Raw genomic sequence first — 22476 nt, 5'->3', positions numbered from 1 at the left:
ATAAGAGAGTAGTGGACTGCATCGCGCCTACCTTAGTGTTTCGTTTGGTCCAGATAGTGTTTAGTTATTTAAGTTGCTCACTTCTAGCTTCTGTGAAGCAGACAATTTCTGCTGGATTCCTGAATAAGTAGCAGCCACCCCCCATCCCGCAGGCAGGACACAAGCCCGCCCTCCAGCTCACTTCTGTCCCCACCTTCTACTGCCTTACACCCAGGTAACTGACCCTTCACACATTTACGGTGCCCATCTGACATCCATAGCATTTAGAGGGGGGAAGAAGCCAGGTTACACAGGACCTTGCAGGCCATGGTAAGAATTTTGGATTAAGTGTTTTTAGCTAGGCACGATGGCTCACACCTATAATCCCAGCACTTGGGAAGGCCAAGGTGGGGCTGGATCATTTGAGGTCAGGAGTTCGAGAGCAGCCTGGCCAACATCGTGAAACCCTGTCTGTACTAAAAATACAAAAATTAGCCAGGCGTGGTGGCGCATGCCTGTAATCCCAGCTACTCTGGAGGCTGAGGCAGGAGAATAACTTGAATCTGGGAGGCAGTGGTTGCAGTGAGCCGAGATTGTGCCACTGTACTCCAGCCTGGGTGACAGAGTGAGACTCTCAGAAAAAAAAAAAAAATTGTTTTTACTATTTTTGGTTTAGAAAAATTATTTTGGATTTTATTCCAAGTGTGATGGGAAGCCTTGGGGGGTTTTAACTAGGGAATAATGTGATCTGGTTCACATTTTCAAAAGATCACTCTGCTATATGGAAAAGTAATGAGGCAACAGAGGTAGCAGGAAGATCCATTAGGAAGCCATATTACAGTGGCCCCCACTAGGTGACAGGGGCCAGGACCAGGATGGTAACAGAAAAGCTGGAGAGAAGCAACAGCCTCAGGATGTCACGTGGAGTGTAACCAAAAGAACGTTCTGGTGAACAGACGACGGCAGTGGTGGTGGGACAGAGGGGATAATGAATGGGGAGTCATCAAGGATAACTCCAAGGTTGTGGCTTGTTCCCACACTGAGAGGTTGGGGGCAACCAGTGGGGGGTCATAGTTTTCGTGAGACAGATCAAGAGTTTGACTTGGGATGAATAAATTGCCTACACTCAAGTCTTCCCAGATACCTCATTTCCCTTACCTGCCATATCCAAGCAGCCTTCAAATTCACAAATTTAAACTTCTCAATACCGACTCTCTTAGCAAATGTACCCCTTCAACTTCAATACCCATTGCCTCTGTCCTGCTCTGGTCTTCTCTTGCCTTGACATATATAACAGTAGCTATGAATAAACTAACACAAAGCACTTAATAAGGGTGTGTCTCTCTCTCCCACCAGCCATCTTTGATGACAGAAACCATGTCTTATTCATATTTAATCCCCAGCTCATATTTATTTGGGCACAGAGTAGGCACTCAAACATCTGATGAACTTGATGAACTGAAAAGAGCTCTCTTCATCTCCTGAAGAGAGGAGTCCCAACCATATAAAATGTATGACCAAGTCCCAGAAAACTTTGCCTTCCCAAGGAATGTGTTTCTAATTTGGTTTCAAAGCACACTGGTTCCCACTTTTACCACTTTCATGACATTGGACAATAGTACTACTCTTTTCCACTTTTCTTCCAGACCTAGGGACTTGATACTCTCAGCCTCACATCATCTTTGCAAGGAGTTCACAGAGAGGATTATTCTCCATCTTACAAATAGAACTGAGGCCCAGAAGGAAATCCCTTAGTATATTTTTGATGGAACACAGTTCTGTGATGGGAAGCTATCCCAGTCTCCCATCCTTGCACAACTGCTGCTTAGTACTCAGGTGTTCTCTAGGTTGTTCTGGAACATTTACAACCTTCTTTGGGTGTGAGGATGTGCTGCCACAAGGCCAAAAATCATGTTCTCTCTCTCTCCTTTCCTCTCTACCATTCTCCTCAGTGCTGGGTGGGGACAGATTCCACCCACTGGGCCTGGGAGGAAGAAAAGCACCTTGGCCACTAGTCGGGGAGGAGTCACAGCCAGCAAGAAGAGACAGACCTAAGTAGACAAGAGTAGTTTCAATGGGAAGAAGCGGGGCCACCAGTAAGAAAACCAGGAGACGTCTTCTGAAAGGCTTCCACCTGGAAGTAAAGGTGGCAGCAGCGCCATGAGGAGGCCAGATCCCTCCTCCTCAATCCTCTGCGCCGGGCCCTCCCAGAGTCACTTCTTCAGGGCACCCAGGCTCTTCAGGGTCTCTTGGGCCTGGGTCAGCTGCTGCTGCAGCCTCTGGCGGGTGCTGTCGTTGGAGGCCCGCTTCAGGTGGCCCTGCATCTCCTCCACCATGGCCCGGTGGCCAGGAGTGTTGTGAAAGAGCCGCACCGCTCGGTCTCCACAGGAGGCCAGAAAGCGGCCAGTGATGTCAAAGGACAAGTTGGCGATACACTCGCCATGGACCCGCTCAAAGCACTCCTCCTTCTCGCCCCGCCGGGTATTGTAGAGATGAATACTACTGCCACTGGCCAAGGCCAAGACCTGGGCATTGGGGGAGAGGGCCAGGCGGCACGGCGCGGCGCTCGCCGCCTCTTCAAAGCGGCCTGTCTTCAGCAAGTAGGGGTCCTGCTGCTTCTTGTATTCCACATTTGTGTCCCACAGTTTCCATGTACCATCCTTGGAGACAGAAGCCATCCTGCAGCACAGAAAATCACAGCTTAAGCCCCAACACACCCTGGCAGGGTAAGCACTGGCCCAACTTGAGCAGCTCCAGCTAGGAGGCTAAGTCAGCTTCCTGCCGAGGGCCAGGCACCCTACCCGCTTCAGAGCCATGGCACAAACAGGCAGAAGGACCCTGGTTGTCAAGAGGGCACAAGAGCCACTGGTCAGACATCAGAGCGGACTCACTTACCTCCGCGAGTCGTTGGAGAAAGCAAACGAGTGCACAGCCGCAGAGTGGCCCTTTAGTTCGAAGGCTCGCACCACCTCCTGGAACTCCCCCTTCTTTCCAAAGCAGACTTCCCAAACCTTCACATCCGGGGTGAAGCCACATGAGGCTACAAATCTGCCATACAACCCAGAAGCCTTTAAAACTTCATTTTGGGAGCATGTTGTTCCTGTAAAACCCCTCAATCTCTTTCCTGAGAAAGTTGATAATCCTCATATCTGGATAATATAAACCTTTAAAGAGTTATTTTGGCCGGGCACGGTGGCTCACGCCTGTCATCCCAACACTTTGGGAGGCCGAGGTGGGTGGATCACCTGAGGTCAGGAGTTCGAGACCAGCCTGGCCAACATGGTGAAACCTCGTCTCTACTAAAAATACAAAATTAGCCAGGCGTGGTGGCACGTGCCTGTAGTCCCACCTACTGGGAAGGCTGAGGTGGGAGAATCACTTGAACCTGGTAGGTGGAGGCTGCAGTGAGCTGAGATTGCACCACTGCACTCCAGCCTGGGCAACAGAGCGAGACTCTGTCTCAGAAAAAAAAAAAAAAAAAAAAAAAAAAGCCAGGTGTGGTGGCTCACACCTGTAATCCCAGCACTTTGGGAGGCCCAGGCGGGCAGATCACCTGAGGTCGACAGTTTGAGACCAGCCCGACCAACATGGAGAAACCTCGCCTCTACTAAAAATAAAAAATTAGCTGGGCGTGGTGGTGCATGCCTGTAATCCCAGCTACTTGGGGGAGGCTGAGGCAGGAGAATCACTTGAACCCAGGAGATGGAGGTTGCGGTGAGCCAAGATCATGCCACTGCACTCCAGCCTAAGCAACAAGAGTGAAACTCCGTCTCAAAAAACAAACGAACAACAACAACAAAAAAGTTCTTTTATGTATGTGACCTCAGTTTATCTTCTAGCCTTGTTCTAAGATATGTAACATCCCCGCCCAAAGGTGTCTTGGCGCAGTGGCTCACGCCTGTAATTCTACCACTTTGGGAGGTCGAGGCAAGAGGATCACTTGAGGCCGGGAGTTCAGGACTGGCCTAGGCAACACAGTAAGACCCCATCTCAACAAAAAATACAAAAATTAGCCAGGTGTGGTAGTGCACACCTGTAGTCCCAGCTACTCGGGAGGCTAAGGTGGGAGGATGGTCTGAGCCTGGGAGGTCAAGGCTACAGTGAGCTGTGATCGCGCCACTGCACTCCTGCCTGGGCGAGGGTGAAACCATCTCAACAAACAAACAAACAAAAAACAAAAATTAGCTGAGCACAGTGGCACATGCCTATAGTCCCGACTACTCAGGAGGCTGAGCTGGGAGGATCGCTACAACCCAGGAGTTTGAGGCTGCAGTGAGCTATGATCGCACCACTGTGCTCCAGCCTGGGTGACAGAGTGAGACTAATTTTCTAAAAAACAAAAACACTGAAGATGAAGAAATAGCGACTAAGGACATGGGGTGACCTGCATGAAATCCCACTACTGCAAGTGGGGAGAGCTGAGACTTGAAGCTCAGGTTCCTGACCCCACCCCGTATGCTTTTCCCATGTGATGAAGCTGGCTCTCTGTTCTGTGCCTGCTCCCTGGCCCAGCCTCTCGTGGTCCCAGACACCAATACCCCTCCTTGCCCACCTGCCACAGGGAGATACAGCAGCGTGTGTGTTGTTCATCTGGTTGGTGTTGATGGTAGACAGCACTTGACCCTTCAGGCTCCAGATGAGGACAGTGGTGTCACTGGAGGCAGTCATGATAAACTTCCCTGAGCGGGAAGGGAGTGATGTGGGTCACGGGCAGTGACCTGACCAACTGTCATTCTCCAAAGACACTTACAAGGCCTCTGCTGCCCGAAGTATATATGCCTCCTCCCAGGCCAAGGGTCACTACAGATAAGGACTCTGCTGAAGACTGTGGCCCTTCCCCACCTTCCCTAGGGACCTGGTGTGGCCCAGGGACTCCAGGGGAGCACAGAGCCAAGCTGTTCAGAGCCAGGGCCCCCTTGTCCCTCTTAGGTTGAGCAGAACTTTCAGGCAGCATTAACTCATTGAGGAAATAGAACTGGATCTTTCCTTCATGCTTTGGGTAGGTGCCACCCTCTGAATGCCTCTTACCTGTGTTAGCAATGCCAATGTCGATGACAGGCGCCTTGTGCTTTTTAGGGAAGTCCTCTGGGGTGGCTGTGAAGGTATAGCCCCCATCCTCCCGCTTGGTCATCTTGAAGACACGGAGGGTGTCCCCGTTGGCCAGCCAGACGATGAAGGCTCTAGAGACAGGCAGCAGACAAGTCACTCTCTCACTGGACAAAGAGGCTCTGTGTTCCAGGTCCTGTGCTGGGTTCTCGGGGAAGTCAAGATCTCCCCTCATGCCCCACAGTCTAGCCTTACAACTGAAGCCCCTGGTTCCAAATCTCATAAAACTCCTCAAAAGGGAAGATTCCAATACCTTTGGCTCCTTTAGTTTCTCTCTAGGGTTTAGAAACTAAGGCTCATCTGGAAGCCAAGCCAAGGTATTTCCGGGTAGGAAGAGACCTCCCCGCGTTTCCTTGCTATATAGCAGCCCAGACCTCCAGGGAGCCCCAGGCAGCACGCAAACTATGTGGATGCTCTTTCTGGCACCCCAAAGGAGGCCCTGGGTCCAGGTCCCTCCTCGCTACCTCAAAGCAGATATGAGAAGGCCAAAGCCTGGGACTGGGCCTCTGCAGGCAAACCTGAGGCTCCGTCCTGTCCCACCTGCAGTCAGGGCTGAAGCGCACCAGGGTGGCGTGATCCAGCTCCACGTTGGCTCTCATGCTGCGGTGCTCTCGCTGCAGGAAGTCCTTGGTGCTCCAGATGCGGATGGTGCGATCATCTGCACAGGTGGCCAGGTATTTGCCATTGCTGCTAAAGTCCATGCAAGATATGTTCCCGCTGTGGCTCTAGGGGAAGGGTGGCAGGAAGTGTGAATAGGAGCTCCTGGGGGAGATGGGGAAGCCAAACCTGGAGCCAGGGAGATGGGGCCCTGTGGCCTGGATTAACAGCAAGCTGAGGTTGGGCTGCGATGAGAGGGGACAGAATTAAGCATCCCTGCTGATTCTGATCAGAGGCAGGAGAGCCTATAACATGCATGGAATACTCCAGAGGAAAAGCCTGTGGGGCTGAGTCTCAGGGTGCACACTGTGCCAGGTACCCCACGTACCTTCAGAGCTGCAGCCAGGAGGCGGTGGGTGAAGTTGTGTTGTTGAGGCTTCTCCTTCCGAATCCGCTGATACTGTTTCTGCTTCTTGGATCCCGAGGATTTGTCAGGTGGAAATCCATTTGCTTTTTGGCCTATAAGGAAGGGCCATGTTGTTCTCCAGTTACTCACTGATAAGCATTTACTGCCCACCTATGATTAGCCAGGCAATGAGTGGAACAGCAGGAGATTAACCAGATATGGCCCTTGTCTTCTGGAGGAGAATAAGTGTGATATGGGCAAAAACAGAGACTTTGGCTGGCTGGGTATGGTGGCTCATGCCTGTAATCCCAACGCTTTGGAAGGCTGAGGCAGGAGGATCACTTGAGCCCAGGAGTTTGAGGCTGCAGTAAGCTATGATCACAACACTACTGCGTTCCATCCTGAGTGACAGAGCGAGACCCTGTCTCAAAAAAAACAAACAGAAAACGGAAACAAAACAGAGGCTTTGGAATCAGACCTGGGTTTGGATTCTCTCTCTACTACTGACTGACTACTGAGGAGGCTGTTTACAGTAAGTCCACAGAGCACCTTCATGTAGAGTGGAAAAGGCGCACTCTCTGGGTGGAGTGATGCTGCTGGGCGGGTACACAGCACGGCCAGTGGAGTGTGGATCCTTGGCCAGACATCCCTATGTAGGGAGTAATTTGCACAACCGTCTCTAGCGGCCTTGCTTTGGGTAAGTTAGTGAATTGCTCTGGATCTTGGTTTTTTTTTCTTTTCTTTCTTTCTTTTTTTTGGAGACAGAGTCTTGCTCTGTCGCCCAGGCTGGAGGGCAGTGGCGTGATCTCCGCTCACTGTAGCCTCTGCCTCCCGGGTTCAAGCAATTCTCGTGCCTCAGTCTCCCAAGTAGCTGGGATTATGGGCGTGCACCACCATATCCAGCTAATTTTTTTTTTTTTTTTGAGATGGAGTCTTGCTCTGTCGCCCAGGCTGGAGTGTAGTGGCATGATCTCAGCTCACTGCAAGCTCTGCCTCCCAGGTTCACACCATTCTCCTGCCTCAGCCTCCCAAGTAGCTGGGACTACAGGCGCCCGCCACCACACTCGGCTAATTTTTTTTGTATTTTTAGTAGACATGGGGTTTCACCACATTAGCCAGAATGGTCTCAATCTCCTGACCTTGTGATCCACCCGCCTCAGCCTCCCAAAGTGCTAGGATTACAGGCGTGAGCCATGGCACCTGGCCCCAGTTTTTTTGTTTTTTTAGTAGAGATGGGGTTTCACCATGTTGGCCAGGCTTGTCTCCAACTCCTCACCTCAAGTGATCTGCCTGCCTTGGCCTCCCAAAGTGCTGGGATTATAGGCGTGAGCCACCGTGTCCGGCCCAACCTTGGTTTTCTTAAAGAGAGGTTGAGAACTGGGCGCAGTGGCTCATGCCTGTGATCCCAGCACTTCAGGAGGCTGAGGTGGGAGGATTGCTTGAGCTCAGGAGTTCGAGACCAGCCTGGGTAATGTAGTGACACCCCATCTCTACAGAAAACTTTAATTAGCTGGGCATGGTGGCATGCACCTGTGGTCCCAGCTATTCGGAGGCTGAGGAGGGAAAATTGCTTGAGCCCAGGAGTTCGAATGCAGTGATCGTGCCACTGTATTCCAGCCTGGGCGACAGAGTGAGATTCTGTCTCAAAAGAAATAAATTAATAAAAATAAGGGAGATTGAATTGGATGAGATATCTACAAAGTGACAAGCAAAAGTACCCAACACAAGCATTAAAGGCTCCATGGAGGCCGGGTGCGGTGGCTCATGCCTGTAATCCCAGCACTTTGGGAGGCTGAGGCAGCTGGATCTTTTTTTTTTTTTTTTTTTTTTTTTGAGACAGAGTCTCACTGTGTCGCCTCAGTCTTGATCTCCTGACCTCGTGACCTGCCAGCCTCGGCCTCCCAAAGTGCTGGGATTACAGGCGTGAGTCACCGCGCCCGGTCCGGCAGCTGGATCATCTTGATGCCCAGGAGTTCCACCAGTCTGGCCAACATGCTGAAACCCCGTCTCTACTAAAAATACAAAAATTAGCTGGGTGTGGTGGCAGGCGCCTGTAATCCTAGCTACTCAGAAGGCTGAGGCAGGAGAATCACTTGAACCCAGGAGGTAGAGGTTGCAGTGAGCTGAGATCGCGCCACTGCACTCCAGTACCCGAAAGAACTCGGGGATGAGAAGTCAACATCTGTTGAGTCCTGTGTTGGGGAGTGGAGCCAGTCACTTTTGTATAAGATACTTAATTGAGTCACAAAGCTGGCATGTGGTAAATGACTGCAGAAGCTCCCCAATTCCAACAGGAAAAAAGCTCCTGGGCCCTGCAAACAAACACAGCCACAATCTGTCCTCTGCTTCCTTCTCTCCAGGCTTGTCTAACAAGCCCCCCTCCTCACACTTAAGTCATACTAAATGCTGTTTGGGGACTCCTTGCCTTCTCGGGTATTGCCATTGGCAGGAATGTCTTTTTTCCTTGGCCTTCTGGCAAACTCTTTTTCTAGAACTATTCTTTGAGACCCCATACTACCTCATGTGCCCCCTATTCTCAGTAATGATTTCCCTAACAACCACCTCCCCCATAAAAGAGCAGGGCTCGGCCGGACAGGGTGGCTCACGCCTGTAATCCCAGCACTTTGGGAGGCCGAGGCAGGTGGATCACACGAAGTTAGGAGATTGAGACTATCCTGGCTAACACAGTGAAACCCCGTCTCTACTCAAAAAATACAAAAAATTAGCCGGGCGTGGTGTTGGACGCCTGTAGTCCCAGCTACTCAGGAGGCTGAGGCAGGAGAATGGCGTGAACCCAGAGGCGGAGCTTGCAGTTTCGCAGTGAGCCGAGATCACGCCACCGCACTCCAGACTGGGCGACAGAGCAAGACTCCGTCTCAAAAAAAAAAAAAAAAAAAAAAATGCAGGGCTGGCCGGGCGCAGTGGTTCACACCTGTAATCCCAGCACTTTTGGAGGCCAGGACGAGTGGATCACCCGAGATCAGGAGTTCGAGACCAGCCTGACCAACGTGGCGAAACCCCGTCTACTAAATATACAAAAATTAGCCAGGTGTGGTGGTGTGTGCCTGTAGTCCCAGCTACTCGGGAGGCAGAGGGAGAAGAATCGCTTGAACCCGGCAGCCGGAAGTTGCAGCGAGCCAAGATTGTGCCACTGCACTCCAGCCTGGGCCAGAAGAGCGAAACTCTGTCTCAAAAATAAATAAAAAGAGCAGGGCTGCCCACTGACTCTCTGGTGTTTCCCGTTTCCAGTACTAACCTCTTCTATGAAACTTTTCAGAGACAGGCTCTTGCCGTCACCCAGGTTGGAGTGCAGTGGCGCGATCGATCACAGCTCACTGCAGCCTTGAACTCCTGGACTCACGACACCCTCCTGCCTCGGCCTCCCATGGAGCTGGGACTACAGGGGCGTGCACAACCACACCTAGCTAATTTTTCGTAGAGATGGGGTCTTGCTATGTTGCTCAGGCTGGTCCTAAACTCCTGGGCTCAAGCGATCTCCCTGCCTCGGCCTCCCAAAGTGCTGGGAATACAGGCGTGAGCCACTTTGCCTGGCCTCAATGAAACTTATTTCACCGTGTTTTTCACTTACATATTTAGGTGTTCATAATGCAGATGTACTTCTCCTTTACTGGACTCCTTACAGAAAAAGAGCCCAAAGCCTATCACAGGGTCATAGATGCCCAGTAAATGCTGCTGCACATCACAGAATTGGTGCTTTTTCCGAGATCGCAGCCACGGAGCAGGCTGAAGAGTTTACGGTTTTCTCCTGGCCACCCAGGGAACGGCCTGGCCTCGGCCGCAGAGAAAGCCGCAGCAAGGGGCCCACGTTGGAGCCAGTCCCGCCCCAGGAGGTGCGCCTAGCCCGGCGAGGCGGGCCCCCGTCTCTGGAAGCGAAGCTCACGTTACCAGAGGAGAAACTGAGACCTATGGAGTCGCCGGGTCCCACCAGCCGCGGGCCCAAACCGCAGGTCGGACCACGAGGAGGCCGGGAGCCGCGACACCGCGGGCCGCCCCCACCCGACCCGGCCCCACTTACAGGCCGGCCGACCGCTCCTCTCCTCCCCCGCGCGCAGCCACCCCCGCGCTACCGCCGCCGTCGCCATCAGGGCCAGCAGCCCAAGCAACACCGACAGCCCCATGAGCTCCGTCATCTGCGAAAGCTCCATGTTGGTGGAGCCACTGCCACCTCAGCCAGTGAGTACGCGGACGCCCGCACGGCTCTGCGGGGCCGCGCACGCACGCGGGGGCGGGGCCTAGCCGTTGGGGCCCCTCAAGCGGCGGGGCAGGGCCGTTAGAGCGCCTGGGGGCGGAGCCTGGTTGTTACAACGCCTTCAGGGCGGGGCCTGGCCGTTAGAGCGCCTCAAGGGGTGGGGCCCGGCTGTTGGGGCGCTCGAGGGGCGGGGCCTGGCTGTTAGCGCTCTTCGAGGGGCGGGGCCTGGTTATTAGAGAGCTTTGAAGGCGGGGCCTGGCCGTTAGAGCATCTCGAGGAGCGGAGCCTGGTTATTAGAGCAAGTCGAGGGGCGGAGCTTGGGTTAGAGCGCCTCTAGGGGCCGCGCCAGGTCGTTAGAGCTCCTCGAGGGGCCGAACCCAGAGGTAGAGCGTCTCGAGGGGCGGGACCTGGTTGTTAGAGCGCCTGGAGGGACGGAGACTAGGTTAGAGCGTCTCGAGGGGCGGAGCCTGGAGTTAGACTGTCTCCAGGGGCGAGGCCTGGAGTTAGAGCATCTCCAGGCGCGGAGCCTAGTTATTAGAGCGCCTCGAGAGGCGGAGTCTGGAGTCAGCGCGTCTCGAGGGGCGGGGCTGGGTTGTTAGACCGTCTCTAGGGGCAGAACCCGGAGGTAGAGTGTCTCGAGGGGCAGGGCCTGGAAGTAGAACTTCTCGAGGGGCTGGGCTCGACTCTTGGTGCGTTTCGAGGGGCGGGTCGCCTGGCGGTTGAGATTGCAGGGCTGCAGAGGGCGAAGGAAAACGGGATTTGCAACCACTGCTCACGCCTCCTCCTGAAGAACTCTGATCTAATTGTTTACTAAAGGCATTATTCCAGCCATCACCACACTGGATCCTTTCAAGGAAGCAGGGCAGGGATTATTATTACCATTTAACGGATAGGAAACTTAGCATCAGCGAAAGTTCAGATGGGCTTTTACTTTTATTGCTGGTGGAGAAGGGGAACAGTAGGCCAGGCGCGTGGTGTGGAACAGCCTCCGCAAAGACCTGAGAAGCTGGGATGTGGGAAACGGCTAGAGGGGCGGAAAGGTCTGGGAGACGTTGAGCGCTGGCTCCATCCAACAAGCTGCTCATTACAGGGAGAGGTGGGGCAAAAGCTGTGTCTGAGGATTCCCTGGATGGACCTTTGTGTGAAAAGACCAAAATCAGAAAACCGGAAGTGGCTTCAAGGATCCGAGAGGGAGGTGACGAGGGCCTGGATTTGGGGATGGCCTGGCAAGTCGAAAGTTGAAAGGGAGAATTTTTCATAGAAAACTTATTTTATTTTTTTATTTATGTATTTACTTTTGAGACGGAGTCTCATTCTGTTGCCCAGGCTGGAGTGCAGTGACGCGTCTCGGCTCACTGCAACCTCCGCCTCCCGGGTGCAAGAGATTCTCCTGCCTCAGCCTCCAGAGTAGCTGGGATTACAGGTGTGAGCCACCACGCCCTGCTAATTTTTGTGTTTTCTATAGAGACGGGGGTTTTGCCATGTTGGCTAGGCTGGTCTCGAACTTTTGACCTCAGGTGATCCACCTGCTTCGGCCTCCCAAAGTGCTGGGATTACAGGCATGAGCCACCATGCCGAGCTGGGAGATTATTTTTATTTTTTATTTTTTGAGATGGAGTCTCGTCGCACTGTCGCCCAGGCTGGAGTGCAATGGCGCGATCTCTGCTCACTGCAACCTCTGCCTCCCGGGTTCAAGCGATTCGCTTGCCTCAGCCTCCCGAGTAGCTGGGATTACGGGCGCCCGCTACCACTTCCCGCTAATTTTTTGTATTTTTTAGTAGAGACGGGGTTTCACTATGTTGGCCAGGCTGGTCTTGAACTCCTGACCTCGTGATCTGCCTGCCTCGGCCTCTCAAAGTGTTGGGATTACAGGTGTGAGCCACCATGCCTGGTCCAGACCAGGAGATTTTTTCATAGAAAACTTTTTTTTTGTGTGTGAGACGGAGTCTTGCTCTGTTGCCCAGGCTGGAGCGCAGTGGCGCGATCTCGGCTCACTGCAACCTCCGCCTCCTGGGTTCATGCCATTCTCCTGCCTCAGCCTCCCGAGTAGCTGGGACTACAGGCGCCTGCCACCATGCCCAGCTAATTTTTATATTTTTGGTAGAGACAGGGTTTCACCGTGTTAGCCGGGATGGTCTGGATCTCCTGACCTCGTGATCTGCCTGCCTCGGCCTCCCAAAGTGCTAGGATTACAGGCTTGAGCCACTGCGCCCAGCCAGAAAACTTCCTTTTTTTTTTTGAGACGGAATCTCTCTCTGTCGGCCAGGCTGGAGTGCAGTGGCACCGTGTCCGCTCACTGCAAGCTCCGCCTTCCAGGTTCACGCCGTTCTCCTGCCTCAGCCTCCCGAGTAGCTGGGACTACAGGCGCCCGCCACCACGCCCGGCTATTTTTTATTTTTATTTTTAGTAGAGACGGGGTTTCGCCATGTTAGCCAGGATGGTCTCAATCTCCTGACCTCGTGATCCACCTGCCCCGGCCTCCCAAAGTGCTGGGATTACAGGCGTGAGCCATCGTGCCCAGCCTAGAAAACTTCTTTTAAGGCCAGGTGCAGTGGCCCATGCCTGTAATCCCAGCACTTTGGGAGGCCGAGGTGGGAGGATCACCTGAGGTCAGGAGTTCAAGACCAGCCTGGCCAACATGGCAAAACCCCATCTCTACTAAAAGTACAAAAATTAGCCGGGCATGGTGTCGCACGCCTCTAATCCCACCTACTCAGGAGGCTGAGGCAGGAGAATTGCTTGAACCCGGGAGGCAGAGGTTGCAGTGAGCCAAGACTGCTCCACTGCACTCCGGTTTGGGTGATAAGAGTGAGACTCCATCTCAAAAATAAATATAAAATAAATAAAATAAAAACAGAAAGAAAAAAAAGAAAAAAGAAAACTTCGTTTAAAATAATTACAGCCGCCAGGCACAGTGGCTAAAGCCTGTAATCCCCAACACTTTGGGAGGCCAAGGTGGGCAGATTGCTTGAGCCTAGCAGTTCAAGACCGGTCTGGGCAACATAGCAAGACCTCATCTCTATAAAATAAATAAATAGGCTGGGTGTGATTGCTCACGGCTGTAATCCCACCACTTTGGGAGGCCCAGGCTTTAGCCCAGGAGCTTGAGCCCAGCCTGAGCAACATAGTGAAACCCTGTCTCTAATAAAAATACAAAAAGTTGTCCGGGCGTGGTGGCTCACACCTGTAATCCTAGCACTTTGGGAGGCCAAGGCAGGTGGATCATGAGGTCAGGAGTTCAAGATCAGCCTGGCCAACATAGTGAAACCCCGTCTCTACCAAAAACTACAAAAATTAGACGGGCGTGATGGTACATGCCTGTGGTCCCGGCTACTTGGGAGGCTGAGGCAGAAGGATTGCTTAGACCCAGGAGGTGGTTTTGCAGTGAGCCGTGATTGCATCACTGCACTGCAGCCTGGGCGACAGGGTGAGACTCCATCTCAAAAAAAAAAAAAAAAAAAAAAGAAGTTAAGGCTGGGCGTGGTGGCTCACGCTTGTAATCCTAGCACTTTGGGAGGCTGAGGCAGGCGGACCACCTGAGGTCAGGAGTTCGAGACCAGCCTGGCTAACATGGTGAAACCCCATCTCTACTAAAAATACAAAAATTAGCCAGGCATAGTGGTGCACACCTGTAATCCTAGCTACTCGGGAGGCTGAGGCAGGAGAATTGCTTGAACCTGGGAGGCGGAGGTTGCAGTGAGCCAAGATTGTGCCACTGCACTCCAGCTGGGGCGACAGAGTGAGGTTCCTTCTCAAAAAAAAAAAAAAAAAAAATTAGCCAGACATGGTGACACGTGCCTATAGTCCCAGCTAACTGGCAGGCTAAGGTGGCAGAATCACCTAAGTTCGGGAGGTCGAGGCTGTAGTGAGCTGTGATCGTGCCACTGCACTGCAGCCTGAGCAACAGAGTGAGACCCTGTGTCACCAAAAAAAAAAAAAAAAAAAAAGATATAAAGATTCACAGTGGTTTGAAAAAGTGAACAGGGAGGTCTCATGGACTCTTCCTCTCAGTTTCCTCCAATAGTAACATCTTGCATAACTGCAGTGCAATATCAAAACCAGGAACTTGCCATTGATGCTATCTACAGAACTTATTCAAATTCCACCAACAAGGAGACGATCTGAAAGACTTATTGGTAGAATTTGGGTTGAACAGGCATCCTTCGTGGGTGTCCCAGTCCCAAAGCCCAGAGTGAGTCGAAGTACCGGAGTTGGAGATTCCTGCTGCAAACATTTCCATCCCCACCCAGGAGCCTGCCTTCCTGACAGTCCAGGCCCTTCGGCAATGAGAAGGACCCTCAGAACAGTGGCCGCTGCAGAGGCTAGATGACAGACAGACACACCCGCAATCTTGGGGGAGGAAATGGATCCAGTCAGAGAGCAAATGGAGCAGCCTCATTTCCTTCCCTTTTGTCCTTTGCGGGAAACTGGCATTGACTCAGCTGTGGGCAGTGGGGTAGGGAGGGGTGCAAGGGGGTGTCTAGAGCATCCTGAGGCCTGTCCTCCCTATCTTGCTACTTAGGACTGTGGGCCCAGCCATAAGCTACTTTCTCCACCATCTAGAGACAAGCTACACTTTTAAAAATATTTATTTATTTATTTATTTTGAGACAGAGTCTCACTGTGTCGCCCAGGCTGGAATGCAATGGCATGATCTCGGCTCACTGCAACTTCCCCCTCCCGGGCTCAAGTGATCCTTCTGCCTCAATCAATCCTCCTGCCTCAGCCTCCCAAGTAGCTAGGACTACAGGCATGCACCATCACACCCAGCTAATTTTTTTGTGTGTGTTTTGTAGAGACAAGGTTTCACTATGTTGCTCAGGCTGGTCTCGAACTCCTGAACTCAAGTAATCCTCCTGCCTCAACCTCCCAAAGTGCTGGGATTACAGGCGTGAGCCACCAAGCCTGGCCAAAGATCCACTTTTAAGAAGAATTTCATTTACCAAGCATTTTGCATGTGACATTTATTGATCCAGGAGCATTTTTTAAATAAAGAGAGTCCCACTGTGTCGCCCAGGCTGGAGTGCAGTGGCGCAATCACAGCTGATTGCAGCCTGAAACTCCTAGGCTCAAGCAATCCTCCCACCACAGCCTCCCAAGTAGCTTGGACCATAGGTGCTCACCACCACACCCAGCTAATTTTTGAATTTTCTGTAGAGACAGGGTCTTGCTACGTTGCCGAGGCTGGTCTCTAGAACTCCTGGCCTCAAGCAATCCTCCCGCCCTCATCCTCCCAAATTGCTGGGATTACAGGAGCGAGCCACTGCACCCGTCTGATCCAGGAGCTTTGCGTTTCATTTCACTTGCTCACATTCCCTTCTCACAGATGAGGAGACTGATGCTCTAGGAAGTTAGGTGACTTTCCCAAGGTCATACAGCTGGAGAGTGAGCCTGGGGACAAATACATGTCCTGTCTGGCTGCAATCTGTAGATGTGGGGTAAGAGGAAGAAAGAGTAGCCTCTCTTTGTACAGCTCAGTTGAGGCTACCAAATTCTTTCACATCCTTGAATTCAGTTGGCCTTTAAGACAGGCCATGTTATAACTTTAATTTTTAAGCAGATGAAGAGAAACACTAGGCTTACATCAAATAATATGCCCAAGTTCAACAAGGAAGCAAGGGAAATAACCCAGAGTCAAACCCAGGTCTACTACACTTAGGATCCATACTTGGGCAGGGCACTGTGGCTCCCGCCTATTATCCCACCACTGTGGGAGGCTGAGGCAGGAGAATCACCTGAGCCCAGGAATTTGAGACCAGCCTGGCCAACATAGTAAGACCCCACCTCTACAAAATAAAAAAATTAGGCATGGTGGTGCATGCCTGTAGTCCCAGCTACTCAGGAGGCTGAGGCAGGAGGATTGCTTGAGCCCAGGAGTTTGAGGCTGCAGTGAGCTGTGATCACACCACTGCACTCCAGCCTGGGCCACAGAGTGAGATCCTGTCTCAAAAAAGAAAAAAAAAAATCCATGCTCCTCCCAGCAAGCCACTCTGGCTGTGGTGTGGCCTTGCTCTTACTCTCAAGTTTTATGTAGCCCAGTTGGAAGCCAAGACTGATATGTGGAAGGACAAGTGAGGACACACAGTGGGACTCAGGATAGCTGAGTGGATCAGGAAGCAGGGGACTTGCCAATGGATGTTGAGGGGCAGTGCAACTTGACTGTAGCTTCAGGGGTGGGCATTTAGACAGGTGAAACAGCACGAGGGAGTGCTACATGGAAAGCGAGAACCAGCCAAGGTACGGAGGTGGAAGTAACCGCTTCTGACCGGGCACGGTGGCTCATGCCTGTAATCCCAGCACTTTGGGAGGCCGAGGTGGGTGGATCATCTTGAGGTCAGGAGTTCAAGACCAGCTTGACCGATATGGCGAAACCTCGTCTCTACTAAAAATACAAAAATTAGCCAGGTGTGGTGGTGCGCACCTGTAGTCCCAGCTACTCGGGAGACTGGGGCAGGAGAATCACTTGAACCCAGGAGGAAGAGGTTGCAATGAGCCGAGATTGTGCCACGGCATTCCAGCCTGGGTGACAGAGCAAGACTCCATCACAAAAAAAAAAAAAGAAGTAAATAAGGAGACGGGAGGCCAGGCACAGCGGCTTATGCCTATAATCGCAGCCTGTGGGAGGCTGAGGCAGGAGGATCACTTGAGGCCAGGAGTTCGAGACCAGCCTGGGCAAAGTAGCAAGACTCCATTTCTATAAAAAAAATTAGCCAGGCGTGGTGGTGCACAACTCTAGTCCCAGCTACTCAGGAGGCTAAGGCAGGAGGAGGATCACTTGAGCCCAGGAGTTCAAGGCTTTGGGTAAACTATGATCGTGCCACTGCACTCCAGTCAGGCAACAGACCTATCTCAAAAAAAAGAAAATTGAGATGCCAAGGCGGGCAGGTCACTTGAGGCCAGGAGTTCGAGACCAGCCTGGCCAACATGGTGAAACCCTGTCTCTACTAAAAATACAAAAAGTTAGCCAGGCCTGGTGGTGCACATCTGTAATCCCAGCTACTCAGGAGGCTGAGGCAGGAGAATCACTTGAACCGGGGAGGTGGAAGTTGCAGTGAGCTGACATTGCATCACTGCACTCCAGCCTGGGCAAGAGAGCGAGGCTCTGTCTCCAACAAAAGAAAAAAAAGCAAAAAGAAAAGAAAAAGAGACAGGAATCCCTAAGCTTGCCTTCCTCATCGGTTGATCACACCTTTCAAGAGCAAAGCAAGATGAGTCCCAGGTATCACTGGAGATTGAAGACTTTTACGGATGTGAGGGGAGGGAGGCTATGGAGAGAAATGAGGCTGGAGGGAAAGCAGGGTTGGATCACAATGCACCTCAAACACCTTCTCTGAAGCCTGGCCTTGTCAGAGGCAAACAGTAGCCAAAGAAACAACTGAAGCACACGAGCTCCAACTGGTATTGTCTGGAGTCCTCCCTAACCTCTGGCCTCTCTACATTAGGTGAAATGGTAACTTTCCGCCTTGTTTAAGCAGTGGTTCTCAAAGTGTGGTCCCTGGACCAGCAGCACTAGGAATGCAAATTCTGTTTTTGAGACAAGGTCTCACCCTGTGGCCCAGGCTGGAATGCAGTGGTACAATCATAGCTCACTGCAGCCTTGAACTCCTGGGCTCAAGTGATCTTCCTGCCTCAGCCTCCTGAGTAGCTGAGACTACAGGCCACCGTACCCAGCCAGGAATGCAGATTCTTAGACTCCATCCCAGACCTGTTACTTGGTCAGAAACTCTGGAGCTGGGGCCCAGCAAGCTGTATTTTTTTTTTTTTTTTTTTTCTTTCAGACAGAGTCTTGCTCTGTCACCCAGGATGGAGTGCACTGGTGCAATCTTGGCTCACTCCAACCTCCACCTCCTGGGTTCAAGCGATTCTCCTGCCTCAGCCTCCCAAGTAGCTGGGACTACAGGCACACACCACCACACCCGGCTAATTTTTGTATTTTTAGTAGAGACAGGGTTTTGCCAAGTTGGCCAGGCTGGTCTTGAACCCTTGACCTCAGATGATCTGTCTGCCTCGGCCTCCCAAAATGTTGGGATTATAGGTGTGAGCCACTTGCCTGGCCCTCTAGCCAATCCTTAACAAGCCCTCTAGTTAATCCTGATGCACCGTACAGTTTAAGAAGCACTGATTTAAACTAATTTGAACTCCTAGATGTAATTTGCAGCTCAAAGCCTCTATTACAGTGGTTCTTGACCATGGCTCCATATTGGAATCACTTTTAAGATGCTGATGTGTAAACATCATACTGGCTGGGCATGGTGGCTCACATCTGTAATCCCAGCGCTTTGGGAGGCAGAGGTGGGAGGATGGCTTGAGGCCAGATGTTCGAGACCAGCCTGGACAATATAACGAGACAAAAAAAGTCTATAGAGTCTCTACGAAAAATTTAAAAATTAGCCAGGCCTGGTGGCGCATGCCTGTGATCCCAGCTGCTTGGCAGGGGCTGAAGTGAGAGGATCACTTGAGCCTGGGAGGTTGAGGCCGCAGTGAGCTGTGTTTGCACCACTGCACTCTGGTCTGGGTGACAGGATGAAACCCTGTCTCAAAAAAAAAGTAAAGCCACCACGTTTATTTTATTTTATTTGTTTTTGAGACGGAGTCTCATCTGTTGCCCAGGCTGGAGTACAGTGGCGTGATCTCGGCTCACCGCAACCTCCGCCCTCCTGGATTCAAGCAATTCTTTTGCCTCAGCCTCTTGAGTAGCTGGGATTACAGGCGCCCACCACCACGCCAGGCTAATTTTTGTTTTTTTTTTGTTTTTTTTTGAGACGGAGTCTCGCTCTGTCGCCCAGGCTGGAGTGCAGTGGCGCAATCTCGGCTCACTGCAAGCTCCGCCTCCCGGGTTCACACCATTCTCCTGCCTCAGCCTCCCGAATAGCTGGAACTACAGGCGCCCGCCACCAAGCCCAGCTAATTTTTTGTATTTTTAGTAGAGACGGGGTTTCACTGTGTTAGCCAGGCTGGTCTCGAACTCCTGACCTCAGGTGATCCACCGGCTTTGGCCTCCCAAAGTGCTGGGATTACAGGCATGAGCCACCGTGCCCGGCCCACATTATTAATAATTAATGCATGTTTAAGTTTGAGAAGCTGTTCACTGTAAGGGATACAGGAGGCTAATGCACATGTATGGAAGAGGCGATGTCCTGTTGGACCAGGGCGGTGGCTATGGAGGTCGATGTTCAATTCAACTGGCCAGGCTTCCGTCCTCAGTGACAGCTAGCGCAGGGCAGCAGGGTGTGTGGAGGAGCTGAAGATGATGGTTTCCAGCTTGCACAAGTGTCTGGGTGGTGGTGCCTGTCCCGGGGCTGGAGCACACTCGGAGGACCAGGTTTGAGTGGGAAGATCATGCAAGTGGTGAGTTCTGTATTGGGGTCCGTCAGTGTTCAGGGAGCTGCGGAGTGCTCACAGGGAGAAGTTAGGGTGATGGTTGGACATGTAGTTGTGTAGCTCTGGGGAGACAGCGAGGCAGATACAGAGTTGGGGTCCTCTGCAGAGAGGCTGAAGGGGCTGAGATGGCCCGGGGCTTGCCAGAGAGCAAGAAGGGAATGGCTAAGGAAGGCACAGGCCGAGAAAGAGGCTCCCACAGCAGGACCTGGGAGGGCATTGGCACGGAGGAGGAAGGAGAGCTTGGCAAGAATTCTGTTTTATTTTTTGTATTTTTGAGACAGAGTCTTGCTCTGTTGCCCAGGCTGGAGTGCAGTGGTGCAATCATAGCTCATTGCAGCCTTGAACTCCTGGGCTCAGCCTCCCGAGTAGGGGCGGGTACAGGCCCATGTCATAACACTCAGCTAATTTTTTTGTAGAGATGGGGTCTCACTATGTTGTCCAGGCTGGTCTCTAACTCCTGGCCTCAAGCAATCCCCCCGCCTTGGCCTCCCAAAGTGCTGGAATTACAGGCGTGAGCCACCAAGCCTGGTCGAGAATTCTGGACTCCCAGGGAAAGAGTGGTTTAAGACGGAGGCCCAAGGGCCGGAAAAAAACCAGAATAGCACTATGAAACAGGCACTGGATTTCGCAAGGAGCGGGTCAGTCAGAGGTGAGCTCAGTGACAGCAGAGTCAGCGCAGGGGTGAGGCTGGGGTGTGAGGGTGGAGGAGGAGCCCAAAGGTGGGGAGCCAAGAGGGCAGAGGGAAGAGAGGAGGGAGAGTGAGCACGTGTAGATGACTCTTTCAAGGGAAGAAGCCATCTGGAAGGGACACAGGGTCAAGGGGATGTTTGATGGGGAACTTCTGGCCGCGTGGGAGTGAAAACAGCAGCGTATACACTGCCGGGACCCTCCCTTGCGGCGAGCCACGGCCAGCCTGTCTGCAGCAGCAAAGAGCATGCGCGAAAGGCTGGGCGCACCTGCCACCCTCACAGCAGAGAAGCGGCCAACAACAGACGAAGGCAGTTGGGTGGGCACTGCTGGGCTGCTCACCAGCCGAGCAAGCTTGAGTCAAGGGACCGAACCTGTCTGTGTCTCAGTTTTTCACCCGTAAAATGGGGATGCTGATAATTATTACAACTCATTCTCATTCTTACATAGTGTTATATATTTATAATATATATTATATATAATGTATATAATTATATAATATATATAAAATATATATAATGCCCTGTCGCTTCCACACCTTGGTTCCAGCTCTGCCTTCTTCTAACTCTGAATAACTATATATTATATATATATAATAATATGTAATTTTATATATTATAATATATAATTATATTTTATATGTATTTAATATGTATATATAATTATATTGTATATTATCACATATAATTATATATTACATTATATGTTATACATATATACTATATTATAATTATATATTTATATTACAATATATAATTATATTAATTATAATATATAATAAATTATATTATATATTATAATATATTTATACATTATAAACAAATATATACTTTATTTGTTAAAGTATATATTTATATCTAATTTATAGATATAAATATAAATATAATATATTTAATTTATATATTATATATAATTTTTATATAATATTTTTATATATTTATATTTATTATATAAAAATATATTTATATAGTTTTATAAATATAAAAATATATTTATATAGATTTATAAATATAAAAATATATTTATATAGTTTTATAAATATAAAAATATATTTATATAGTTTTATAAATATAAAAATATATTTATATAGTTTTATAAATATAAAATATATTTTTATAAAATGTAAAAATATATTTATATATTATAAATATAAAACCATATATTTATAATATATAAAGATTATATATAATATATAAATTAAGTATATTGTATATAAAGATTATATAGGTTATACAGATTGTAATATATAAATTAATGTAATATTATATATTATATATAAAGATTATATCGATATGTCTGGGCGCGGTGGCTCACGCCTGTAATCCCAGCAGTTTGGGAGGCCATGGCAGGCGGATCACAAGGTCAGGAGATCGAGACCATCCTGGTTAACACGGTGAAACCCCATCTCTACTAAAAATACAAAAAATTAGCCAGGCGTGGTCGTGGGCACCTGTAGTCCCAGCTACTGGGAGGCTGAGGCAGGAGAATGGTGTGAACCCAGGAGGCAGAGCTTGCAGTGAGCCGAGATCCCGCCACTGCACTTGAGCCTGGGTGACAGAGTGAGACGCCATCTCAAAAAAAAAAAAAAAGATTATATAGATATATAGATTAACACATAATTATTTAATCTTTATATATTCTCTATATAAAAGTTTTATATATAATCTATGTCTTTATATGTAGAATATATACTAATCTTTATACACAGAATATATAGATTATATATAAACTATAAATTAAGTATAATATAATATATAAATATAAGTTAAAAATAATGTATAAATATAATCTGTATATTATTAAATATAATATATAAACATAATATTATATATAATATATATAATTATTATCCCCATCTTACAGATTTATAAATATATGTATAAATCTGTAAATCTCTATATGTGTGTATTTACCCTTTTAGGTTCTCACAGCAAGCCTATGAGGTAGGTGTTGTGAAGATTAAGTGAGTTAATATGTATAAAGTGGCCAGGTGTGGTGGTTCATGCCTGTAATCTCAGCACTTTGGGAGGCCAAGGCAGGAGGATCCCTTGAGCTTGGGAGCTGAAGACCAGCCTGGGGAACTTAGTGAGAACTTGTCTCTACTAAAAAT

At 50.1% G+C, this 22476-nt stretch overlaps 1 protein-coding gene across 1 annotated transcript; it reads right to left on the bottom strand.

Annotated features, from left to right (window-relative positions):
* Positions 1-1370: 1370 nt before the first annotated feature.
* Positions 1371-10626, bottom strand: TBL2 (transducin beta like 2). Its single transcript, XM_054493802.2, has 7 exons — positions 10125-10626; positions 6071-6201; positions 5626-5810; positions 5008-5159; positions 4532-4658; positions 2875-3027; positions 1371-2658 (listed from the first exon to the last, which is right to left on the bottom strand). The coding sequence occupies exons 1-7, from the start codon at positions 10252-10254 to the stop codon at positions 2193-2195; spliced, it is 1344 nt and encodes a 447-aa protein (XP_054349777.1). The 5' UTR covers positions 10255-10626; the 3' UTR covers positions 1371-2192.
* Positions 10627-22476: the final 11850 nt, after the last annotated feature.

The sequence above is a fragment of the Pongo pygmaeus genome, chromosome 6 (genome assembly GCF_028885625.2).
Source record: "Pongo pygmaeus isolate AG05252 chromosome 6, NHGRI_mPonPyg2-v2.0_pri, whole genome shotgun sequence".
NCBI classification, from domain to species: Eukaryota; Metazoa; Chordata; class Mammalia; order Primates; family Hominidae; genus Pongo; species Pongo pygmaeus.
Note: the sequence above shows the minus strand (reverse complement) of the source record. Positions and strands in the feature narration are given on the sequence as shown.